Source organism: Cimex lectularius, unplaced genomic scaffold (assembly GCF_000648675.2).
Source record: "Cimex lectularius strain Harlan isolate CLEC.00 unplaced genomic scaffold, Clec_2.1 scaffold10, whole genome shotgun sequence".
Taxonomy (NCBI): domain Eukaryota; kingdom Metazoa; phylum Arthropoda; class Insecta; order Hemiptera; family Cimicidae; genus Cimex; species Cimex lectularius.
Window position 1 is genome coordinate 266,820 of NW_019392665.1, and position 12,009 is coordinate 278,828.

The 12,009-nt window shown below is 36.6% G+C and overlaps 2 protein-coding genes across 6 annotated transcripts; both read right to left on the reverse strand.

Annotated features, from left to right (window-relative positions):
* Positions 1-3,676: 3,676 nt before the first annotated feature.
* On the reverse strand, positions 3,677-9,287 carry LOC106667367 (ribonuclease P protein subunit p20). The gene is made up of 5 exons (XM_014395274.2): positions 9,183-9,287; positions 6,613-6,709; positions 4,019-4,120; positions 3,894-3,957; positions 3,677-3,833 (listed from the first exon to the last, which is right to left on the reverse strand). The coding sequence occupies exons 1-5, from the start codon at positions 9,221-9,223 to the stop codon at positions 3,745-3,747; spliced, it is 393 nt and encodes a 130-aa protein (XP_014250760.1). The 5' UTR covers positions 9,224-9,287; the 3' UTR covers positions 3,677-3,744.
* A 296-nt stretch (positions 9,288-9,583) lies between these two features.
* On the reverse strand, positions 9,584-11,400 carry LOC106667252 (gastrula zinc finger protein XlCGF17.1-like). Of its 5 annotated transcripts, none has more exons than XM_024225109.1 (3): positions 11,022-11,400; positions 9,924-10,889; positions 9,584-9,849 (listed from the first exon to the last, which is right to left on the reverse strand). In XM_024225109.1, the coding sequence occupies exon 2, from the start codon at positions 10,884-10,886 to the stop codon at positions 9,993-9,995; it is 894 nt and encodes a 297-aa protein (XP_024080877.1). In that variant the 5' UTR covers positions 10,887-10,889; positions 11,022-11,400; the 3' UTR covers positions 9,584-9,849; positions 9,924-9,992. The 5 variants fall into 5 exon arrangements, with proteins under 5 accessions (XP_024080877.1, XP_024080876.1, XP_024080874.1 ...); XM_024225108.1 differs by having other exon boundaries at positions 9,924-10,929; positions 11,022-11,397; XM_024225106.1 differs by having other exon boundaries at positions 9,584-9,870; positions 9,929-10,956; positions 11,022-11,396.
* Between the last annotated feature and the right edge of the window lie 609 nt (positions 11,401-12,009).

Here is a 12,009-nt window from a genome sequence, read left to right on the forward strand (position 1 = left end):
CCAGAATTGTTACATGTGACGAAAAGTGGATTCTCTACGATAACACTAGACGTTCTGGACAGTGGCTCGACAAAGGAGAAGCTCCAATACATTTTCCAAAGCCCCCAACTCATCAAAAAAAGGTAATGGTTACGGTATGGTGGGCTTCATTTGGTTTAATACACTACAGCTTCTTAAATCCTGGCGAAACCATCAATGCTGAATCATACTGTAACCAAATTAATACCATGCATCAGAAATTGGCAGTAATGAAGCCCTCTTTGGTCAATCGGAAAGGGCCCATTTTGTTGCATGACCACATGTGTCACGTGTAACGTCACAAAAATTATTGGAGCTTGGCTATGAAACTTTGCCTCACCCACCCTACTCTCCGGACCTCTCGCCTACTGACTACCATTTTTTTAGACACCTGGACCACTACTTACAACACATAATATTCAAAAATCAAACGGAACTGGAAAATGCATTTATTGACTTTATCAATTCTAAAAATTCTGAATTCTACTCAGACGGAATTAATAAGTTACCAACACGTTGGGAGAAATGTATTGAGAGTATGGGAAATTATTTTGATTAAAGAACATTGCTTTAAAGTAACTAGTTTCTTTTTTTTTGTTTAATACCAAAATCCTGCATTATTTTCCGGACAACCCAATAATAGCAATAATTAAACAAAAAAATAATAATGTATACGATAAAATGAATACAGAAAAAAAAATGTTAGACACAAATAACTGAACCCTTGTACATATCCTCACCGTACACGCTAAAAAAAACCTCCAAAATTAAAATAATTTTTCAAAAAATTACACCCCCGGTTGTCATAAAAAATTTTAATAAAGAAAATATTGATTGATTCAAATCCTCCTTAGATCGTTCGGTATCGATAGGGGGATGCAACAACCCCTGGCCCTATTGATCCAGTCGCAGCATCCCCACATTTCCTACCCCCTTCACCCCACCAAACCACCCCCTTGATTGAATCAAGGGGGGCTTTCAACCGCGACATCGGAGAAAATAGTATACGAAAAATCCACAATCTTTTATTAATCTGGTTAGGGTGGCGAATGTGGCGTTAATTTTTGCCAGGATGGGATCTGAAAATAAAGCATGTTTAAGTACAAGGACCTGTTAAAAATGCCCTCGATTTAATGTTTTTTTTTCCCCCCGGGTACGAAAGAATCACATTACTCGGACTACTACACTGGACGTGGGAGTACTCCAGGGAAGAGTACTTGGACCAATCCTCTATATCATTTACACTAGATATCCCGACTGGACGTAACACTCTTCTGACATCATGGTGCAGTATGGGAGACAAGGCAGAGTGCTAGGACCTCCATACCTTTCTGATCCTGACACCTACCACTGCCCTTAAGTATTTGCCGATGATGGGAGGCTTCCTTAATGACCGCATATGGCACAAGGGTTTCCTGTATAAATTAAAGTCCTTCCAAACAGGATCAGGTTAATTCGAGTACTGCAGGGCAGAGTGCTTGGACCAATTCTCTATATCCTTTATACCACAGATGTACCAACTACACTAACCATTCTCCTTGTGTCATTTGCGTATGCCAGGAGACTTCGTTGATTACTGCACGTGGCAGTGGGAATATTGCAAGGCAGAGTGCTTGGACCAATCCTTCATATCCTTTACACTGCAGATATCCTGATACCTACCACTTCCTTGCATTTGTACTGATGAAGGAAGGCTTTCTTGTTAACAGCACTTGGCAGTGGGAGTATCGCAAGGCAGAGTGCTTGGACCAATCCTTCATATCCTTTACACTGCTGATCCTAACACCTACCGTTCTCCTTGCATTTGTGCTGATGAAGGAAGGCTTCATTGATGACAGCACGTAGTAGTGGGAGTATCGCAAGGCACAGTTCTTAGACCAATCCTCCATATCATTTGATGTTCTGACACCTACCACTGTCCTCTCATATTTGCCAATGACGGGAGACTTCCTTGATGACAGGAAGAGACAGTGTGTGTATCGCAAGGCAGAGTGCCTGGACCAATTGTCAATATCCTTTATACAACAAAAGGTCTGAACAAGAACAATACCAAGGTTCTTGACAGCGGGGCAAGAAGAAATAGGGTGGTGTTAATAATAAATGTACGCATTAGAAAGAAACTGGCCCCAAATACATCCTGAGACTTTTCTACATTTTAGGGTGCCAGGAACTAATTGTAAGTCTAGATTCTTACAATTACAGTTTGTAAGTTTGTAGGAAAGGAAAGGTAAATTAGGGACTCGTCTATATAAATATGATGGGAGAAATATTTTATGGATTTAGGTAAGCTGTAAGTAGGAATAAAAATGGGAAGCAGATACATGATCATTAAGGGACTTCGGGGAAATGGGCTGAAAGATGGTGGATGAATTGGACCATGTACTGGAGGAGTTCCGTCTGAGCACTGCACCTTTACCTTTTCTTTCCAACTCTTGATGTAATTGTAAAAATCCAGACTTACAATGTAGAAAAGTCCCAGGATATTGTTTTTTGGTCTCGTTCCTCTCCAATCCTTACATTTTTATCCTCTTTACTTGTTAGTACTCCATCCTAGATTCATTTTGGGAGCTCGTAACGCTTGTGCAAATTGAGCCCCTGATCTGTCGGTGTTCTTCCCTCGAAGAGACTCAGCTTTCAAGGGGGGGGGGGATCAAACTGTGGTTTCTGAGATCCAATCCTGCTGGATCTTCCCTTATGCATAAGAAAAATACACGGGTGACGGTGGGACCCAAACACACGTCCACAAGGTCTACTAAACCACTAGGCTACCGTGGTGCCCTTGGGATGGATACTGCTTGAGAACATCGGAACCAATTAAGGACAATACAGAAGGATAAAATTTTGATTTAAATAAAAAGGATCTACTGCATCAAAGGCTTTAGAGAAGTACAGGAGGACAAGAATTGAAATTTTACCTTGGTCTGCCTGTATGTCAGTGGAGTTTTTTAGTAAAACAGGGATAAAATCAAAGGTGTGGTTACCTTAAATAAATTTCCTGAATCAAAACAATTTATAGCCATCAGGCCAGCATAATTATTTAAAGATGAACGAGCCAACTTACCTTGATCTCGATTTAAAGAGTAAACTCATCTTAGAGATCCATAAGCCCCCATGGAAGATGATCGACCACAATTTTTGGTTATTGTTGCCATACCTTGGCCACTTAGAAGCTAGTTATAGTTTTCAATTACAAACATACTTTAAGTTAAGTTTTAGGAGTTACAAGATCAGGTCCGCCATGATTTTTTTTTTTTTTTTTTGCTACTGACTAGTAGAATAAGATGAAACGTAGGCATGATGATCTGGTATATTTTGAAATGGTATATCAAACCAGACTTACCGTCACAATTTTCCCATTCACCATGCAATTTCGGCTTAGAAATTTGATCCGCTGATCCGTTTTTACCGACAGCCTTTATAGCATCCTTACGTTAATATCTAAGGCAACACGCTCTTTAATAAATGTCCGGCTAAAGATTTAAAATTCTACAAGAAAGAAAAAATTTTATATATGCGTTAAGAAATTAAATTTAAAAAAAGGAATTATTTACATGCATACGGTCTCTTTTGAGCTGGGTGCAGGACACAGGATTGATCTAAATGTCAGCCTAGGAAATTATCATTTACGACTTCAAATTAAAAAAAAAAAAATCCAAACTAAATACTTAAAGAATATCTTTATGTACAAGCAGTTTAAACAATAAAAATAATTATTTACAGAGGAAATCACGAATCCTCGGGGTTGTAGATGCGAACGTGTATCGCCGAGTTGTCCCTTTTTGACTCAGTCATTTCGTCCAATCCTTCAAAATCGTCTAAAAAAAAAATTTAAAAAATAAAAATTCTCTTCTGTCGTATATATTACGGGCTGTTACCTGTTATCCTCACTGTAGATGTCTTGACGTCCATGATGAACCGCTCGCCCAATTTCTCCTTTACCTAAAATCATAATATACGTTAATTTCTCTACGATTCATTAATTATTTCTGATTTTTTTTACCTGTAGTGCTAGGTTGATTGTCCTGGGTATTGCGGCACCCAAGCCGTGCATGCAGACGTAGCCAACTGACTCTATGAGCTTCGTACACTGGGAAATCTGCCCCTGGAAAAAAAATTAAATATATTGCACACCCTCAAGAAAAGAGACACAACAAAAGAAAATTTCATAGTAGAGACAAATGAAAGTTTACTTTTTTTTTACTTAATGTATTAAGTACACGCCGTTACAGTTGTTGGCAATAAAAACTGTCATGATCCATCAATATCATTCGTTTGTCCAAGACTTAAGCAAAAGCACAAAACTTTAAAAATCCAGCTGTACTACCCCCATAAAAAAACTACCCCTTTTTGAGTTGATACTTTTCTTGCATATATTGGTGCTCAAGTAATTCAAGTTTGTTCGCTCTAACGACAGTGAGTAGTAACAGGCAATATACAAACCTAACAAACGATCATAAATACCTATGTAGTAAGTTTTGCTAAGATTATTTTTGACCTAAATGTGCTTTCCTCCTATAGTCAGGGCTAATTAGGTACATATAATACCAAAATAATTATTGAAATAAAGATTATTTGGAAATCGTGAGATGCAGTCTGGTAGGTTTAGAAAAACATTTTCTTTATTGAGGCAACGTTTCAATATTTATTGAGATCATCTTCACGGCCTGGGATTTATAAACAATGTTAAATTGTAAAACATATGTAAGATGTGAAAAATGAATTTATATAATGCTAGAAATAAATTCATTTGTTCACATCCTACATATATTTGTATAATTTAAACAATTTTTATAAATCCCAGGCCCTGAAGATGATCTCAATAAAGATGGAAACATTGGCAGGATAAATAATAATATAATTACAACATTTAAAAAATTCATTTATGTTTAATGGTGTAATTGACCAAAATACTTTTTCAATTAATAATTTGTTTTATGTAAGGTCTTGGTTGAGATGAAAAAGATGAAAAAGGTAGTGACAGCTTTTCCATCTCAACCAAGACCTTACATATATAGAATAATTAATTGAATTAAAAAAAACCACTGAAAGTAATAATAATAATAATGCTTTGTTGAACTTAAGAAAAATGACAAATACGTTCTCAAAGCATTTATGGACAGGATCTTGGATCCGTCTGCCAGAGGTGGTTCGTTAAACAATCAGAAAGGCAAAAATTACAGAATAAAGTAAGATAATAATAAGCTAGGAAATAAATGGAAAGAAAAGGGAAATAGCCACTGGTAAAATGAGAAAGAAAGAAAAAGAAAAACAGGTTATACAATACATCAAAAAATAAACTTCTTAATTAACTCATATCTGTAATTCCATGCAAGCCTAGCATATTGAATTAAGGGCCTTGAATTTGAACTACTCAAAAACTGTAACAGGTCAACTCTGGGGAGAGAACTTGAATCATGAATGAGATTCGAACCCACTACCTTCGGCTCAACACATCGCTGCTCTAGCTGCTTGATCACAATAGCTCAAGCGGTTAGAGCAGCGTTGTGAGTTTAATTCTGCTCGTGACGCTTTTTCATGAATTTGTCTAAAATCCAGACAAATTTGGAAATTTTTAAGTTGAACACATTGTAAACTAAAAATTTACCCATTTTGTCTAATACGGCCCAAAAATATTTCTAGTTTCCAATGAAAATTCGTTGTTAAGGCTTTTTAAAGAGTGTTTAAAACAAATCCGAATTGGTTTTATAAACATTTTTTAAAAAAATTAACATACTTTACTTAACGCATCTTTTGGATTTTGAAACACACACCCATAAGAAAAGTGATACAAGTCAATAAAAGAAAAGTTTATACGTTTTTTTTTTACATGAATTAAATACATGCCATTACGGTTGTTGGCAATAAAAACTGTCACGATTCATCTTTCATTTCTCCAAGACTTAATACGAAAACACCTTAATCCAGCTCTACTACTCCCCCCCCAAAAAAAAAAACCTACCTCTTTTTGAGTGATGACACTAGACACTATTCTTGCTCTCAGTAATTTAAGTTAGTTTGCTCTAATGATAATAATGGTGGTCAATGAATGTCTAAGAGAGTATTAATTTTTTTGTGATAGTAACCGACAATATACAAATCTAACAAACGAGCATAAATATCCATGTGGTAAGTTTTACTAAGATTTTCACTATTTTTGACCCAAATGTGCTTTCCTCTTTGAGCCAGGACTAATCAGTTATTTAAAATACGAAATTTGTAATTAAAACATTTAAAAAATCGTTGAAACTATAACATAAGGTAAAAGTTAAAAGACACCATTGTTATAAAAGTATGAAAAAAAAATATAATTAAGAATGTTATTAAAATAAAAGAAATGAAACTAAAATAATTCATGAAAAATCTGGATCAAGGTTTGGTCTTGAAGAAAAAAGAAAATTGAATTGTTTCTGCCAAGCTTTTGCATTTTTGTGAATTCCTGCCAATTCGAAAGTGACACACAGTTCTGGCTAGTCATTTTTTCCACGGAATACTTTTAAAAAAATAATATAAAATAATCCGGTTTTATAATTTTTCTTGTGTCACTTTTCATGTCGATGTGCGATATAATGTAATTAAGGTAAATAATAATCTCACCTTGAAGTTGGACTTGTTTGTGACGTATATGTCTCCTTCTTCCTTCGGCGCCCTGGGAGGTACGCGTTTTCTCAAGAATGCTTTATCCATCTTGTACCTTGATGAAATTTACAAAATTATTTATTTAATAGGAGATGCCAACAACCAGTGTAGTATATATACAGATAAATACTATACACTGGTAGGTATACGAAACAAATAAAATATATACATGATAAGTTGGTGTCTGAATGTGTCAATAACTTCTTCATTTCAATCAACACCTTCGATAAAAAGTAGAATTAATTAAAATCATTAATATGATCAAATATGACCGCTAAACATATTAATATAATAAGTAAAGAAGTAATCACTTCATTAACAGTTCCTCGTGGCCACTTCATAAGTCACTGAGAAATGAATCCTGATTACGACATTTGAAAATATGGCAAAAAGAGGGAAAATTCGAATGGTTGTAAGTTGAGACAAGAAGTTGGTGTCCGAGTGGATCGAAGTAATGATTTATTAATTGGTTAGAGCGACATCGTATTGAGTTGAAGGTTGAGGGTTCGAATCCCGCTCGTGACACTAATTTTTCATCTCAACCTTAGATAAAAAGTATAATTAATTGAAATAATTATTTTTAGTGTCGCAAGCGGGATTTGAACCCAAAATTTGAGAGATAAGTCTGTCAACCTTCTGTCACTACTTTTGTGTACTAAATAATAGAATAGTCATAATATATAAATTAATAACATTTATAATGTAAAATGAACATCATGGATCTAAAAATGCCTATCTTGGACTGCCTTCTATTGGGTTGTCCGGAAAATAATGCAGGATTTTAAGTTTNATGGGAAATTATTTTGATTAAAGAACATTGCTTTAAAGTAACTAGTTTCTTTTTTTTTGTTTAATACCAAAATCCTGCATTATTTTCCGGACAACCCAATAGCTTAAAAGAAGAGATTGATCACATCTTGTTGGAAATTGAAAATAGTTTTCAATGGTATCAATGGATTCATCCAAACCTTTTAGTTTTGGAATTATTACATCTATTTGAAGCAAGGTCATGAAATCTTAAAAAATCAGAAAAATGGGAATAACTCTGAAACTGTTGAGATTCGGGCCATAGTTAATTAGGACTTTTTGGTTCCATTTGAATGTAGAATCTACTGGCCAAGTTTGTAATGCGAGTAGCCTAATACCCTGTACAGTCAGGTATTTTATCGATTATAATTAGGCCAACAGGCTTTAGTACCAAAAAGGTACTGTTTTCTACTAGTTCATCAAGGGTGGCCAAGGTGTAAGAGCTTTAAAGTTCTTGTCACAGTCTGTGTTGGACTGCCGCAACAGGGTGGACTGTTGGCTTTGCGGAACAGGTAATCATTGAAATTTCCATGTCGTTACCTGGGTGAAACTCATTGAAACCTTGTCCAACAGTCCCAGAAGAACTGATATCTTACCTGACACTGACAGCCAAGCAGCACTAAAGGCCTTAACCTCATGTGAGGTGAAGAAAAAGAGTGTTTGGACCTGCATGGAGGCCTGGCGGAAGTCAGCAACATTAACGATCTGACCCTGGCAGGGTCCCTGGGCACTCGGGGCATAGAGGCAATGAAAAGATTGACATGTTGGCCAAAGAGGGAGCCATGACCATGGTCTCTAGGTCCTGAACCCTACGGTGGCTTAGCATCTAGCCACAAAAGAGGATAAATCTCAAAATGGATCCTTAATGAGTTCAAAGCCTGGTGGAACAATACCAGGCATGTGAAGAGATTCATAGAAGGGCCATCCACAAAATCTACGTTTCTTTGAAGGTCTATGTAGGTGCAGGTTCTTGCAACTAGGACAGGGAAAACCCCAAGCAAGATCCTATAAAAGGAGCCGCTGGCAAAGCTACGGCTGATTAACAACCTGAACCTGGCCAGTGAGTTATAAAAACCAGGGGAGCACAGGTGGAAGGTCGAGGTGCAGAAGGCCTTGTTGCCGCCTCTTTTAAGCTATCGGAATGGGATTCTACTTTGGAGGAGAATGTTGACTGGTGAAGTGGAACCAAGGACTTGGGAAGGCATGAGTATGGGGCTGCCCTAGCCTTTTCTCAGGAGTGCGACTACTCCTGTTTTGAAATTTTCTTCCACAAGCTGTTCCTCCATACTTGGCAATACGCTTTTGTAAGTGATGGAGGGCGCTTTTATACCCATTTTGATATCGCAATCGAGCTCAGTTTTGAGAAGCATCTCATTGGTTCTTCAGTTTTGATGACTTGGTTTGTAGGGCTTAACCTTTCTCCCGACACTATGCCCAGGTGGTGTATATCAGGAGCCATCAGTGTATCACAAAATGGCATTTTGATCTATTCTCCTTTGCAATCGCTTAGAAATTACATTCCTAACTTTCTATTAAATTGTTTTCAAAACAAAAAATCTTTTTAAAGAAAAGTTTAAAAAAATATATATATTGAAAACATCCAACTTGACCACTACCAATGTTAAACATTTATTTACAACTATTATATATTTGAATCGAATAAATTTAACTCTTTTTTATGTATAAAAACTGATTTATTTACTTATTAAAAATGAACTTACCTGGTGCGGCCGGTTGGGGGCCTCTCGCCCTCCACATCCATATTCGGGGACAGCCTAAGTGTGACTGAAAACAAGAACAACCTAGATAAAACCTACCTGTCAAACCGACAGATCAGTGCTACCAACACAATAAAAAAATACGAGATTCAGTTTTCACGAGGTTTTTAATTATAATTTTTTTAAATTATTAGTGTTATTTTTAATAAAATATCTATACTAATAAAAAAAAATACAAATACTTAGGTTAAAATGTAGTTGACAAGCCTGAATTATTAAAAGAGATTTTGTATATTGAAGAAGGGGCACCTTAATTTACACAATTTCTATAAGTACCACATTTTATGTTTTGTAAAAGAAAACTACCACATCAAAAGAAGCAACTTTTTTAATTTAAAAAAATAAACATTAAAAAAGAATATATTACATTGTATATACATATTATGTATAAAATATCTCACATACTACGATCCAGACTGTCATAAGGTATTCTAAACACATACAACTATTTTGTACTGGTTCATAATTGTATTTATAAATTATTTGCTTTATGGAATAATTTCAATAATATGTGACATATTTTAAATGTCCTTGAGTGAAGTACAAATTCAGCTCTAAATTGCCAGTTGAATCACCAGGTGCAAAACAAATGGAAGAAGTTCCTCGTCATCTATACCAGAAGAACATACATCTGTAGGTAAGAATTAGTTTAAAATATTAAAAATAGAAATTCCAATTACTTACAATACCTCCATGGTGTTTACCAAGCATCGTAATGTGCATAAGCATGTGGTAATTTTTTTTAAAATTGGATCATGAGTTGTGAACTTCTTCGTTATGTTTCTTCATGTATCTTTCTGTGAGACACTTGTATGGGCAGAGACTGCAGGAGAGCTGTTTTCGTTCAGTGTGCGTAACAAGATGATTAGTGAGGTTGTGCTGCCTCGAGCACCTGTAGTCGCAGAGATAGCAGCAGAACGGCTTCTCGCCGGTGTGCTTCAGCATGTGAATCTTCAAGCTCGAACGCTGCGAGCTCTTAAAGTCGCATACCGTGCACAAGTACGGCTTCTCGCCCGTGTGCTTCCTCTCGTGCTTACGCATGTCGTGCCGTCTCGAGGATCTGTAATCGCAGAGGCTGCACGCAAGAGGCTTCCCGCCCGTGTGCGTGTACATGTGCTCTTTGAGCTGGTACTGCAACACACACCTGTGGTCGCACAGACTGCACTTAAACGGCTTTTCTCCAGTATGCGTGAACATGTGACGTTTTAAGTCGTTCTGCTGCGCACACCTGTAATCGCACAGGCCGCACGAAAACGACTTCTCTCCCCTGTGCGTCTTCAAATGTTCCTTCAACGTTTTTCTCTCGTAACACTTATAAACGCAAAACCTGCACGAAATCTCGGCATGGATTTTCATGTGGCGTTTTAAAGACTGCTGCTTTTTGCATCCGTACTGGCACAGACTGCAAGAGAAACCTTTACGAAAGGAGTGTTTTTCGACGTGCCCGTTCAACTCGTCCTGACATTCCGTGATATACTCGCAATAGCCGCAGGTGAATATTAATCTATGCGTCTCGATGTGGTTTCTCAGTTCTATATCGGCATCACAGATATAATCACACTCGACGCAAGAATACGCATGTATGTCCTCTTCTGATTCTCTTTCGATTTTTATATCGTTCAACATCACTTCACAGCTCATCGGCATCACCTGTGACCAACGGAAAGCTTGTCAGCGAACCTTTTCTCTCCTGCAGGGTTTGATCTATATTAAGAATCTTTCAAAACAAAGACAAATTCAAAGTAAATCACTAAAAAATAAACAAAACAAATAAATACCAACCTGTAGCCAAAATCAAATGGGTATTTTTTGCCAATGCACGGCATAAAAGTCAAACTCCCAACCATAACAGCACAAACCACGGAGCGAGTTCATCTAAAATGATTAAATTAATTTTAATTAATTAAAAAACCATTATTTACAAAATTCAGGTTTTGTGTTGATTGTTGACTGTCGAGATTCGATAGCATAAATCGGTATGATTCGACCCAATTTTCGACTGAAAATCGATTGGATTGTAGGAAACTTTTTTTTACTCCGGAAAAAAAAAAGCTTCTAAGCCAAATTAAATAATTAATGTGTTAAACTATGTAAGTAGTTTTGTGAAGGGTCGAGAGCACCACCACAACCACATCACCAGATTCGGTCCATCCCATCAGCTTATGAAAAACTGGCGGGTTTTTTTAAAATGATACATGAAAGATGAAAAAAACCTTATCTTCAATGAGGAAGGAGTGAGAGAAGAGAGAAAAAGAGGGTAAGTATGTGATAAAGAGGAGGTGAGTGAGGTTGAGTGGGTCAAAGAGAGTGAAGAAGTGAATGAACTCACAAAAGACCAGCTTAGATTAGGAATTTTTGATCATTTCTTTTGTTCTCCCTTCTTCACTACTAAAAAAAGAAATGTTAGTTCAGCCCTCACATTTCATGTGTTAAGTGAGTGAGTGTAATATAATGAATGAATGAAGTGAGTGTGGGATAGTGAGTGAAAGAGAGTGAGTTAGTGAGTGAGTCCCTCAAAAAAAGCCAGCTTAGATTAGGAATTTTCGATAATTTCTTTTGTTCTCACCGTCCTTCACTACTAAAAAACAAAAGAAATGTTAGTTCAGCCCTCGTATTTCATGTGTTAAGTGAGTGAGAGAGTAAAGAAATAAAAAAAAGAGTGAGTGAGTGTGAGATATTGAGTGAAAGAGAGTGAGTGAGTGTGTGGGGTAGTGAGTGAAAGAAAGTGAGTGAGTGTGGGGCTGTGAGTGAAAGAGAGTGAGTCCCTCAA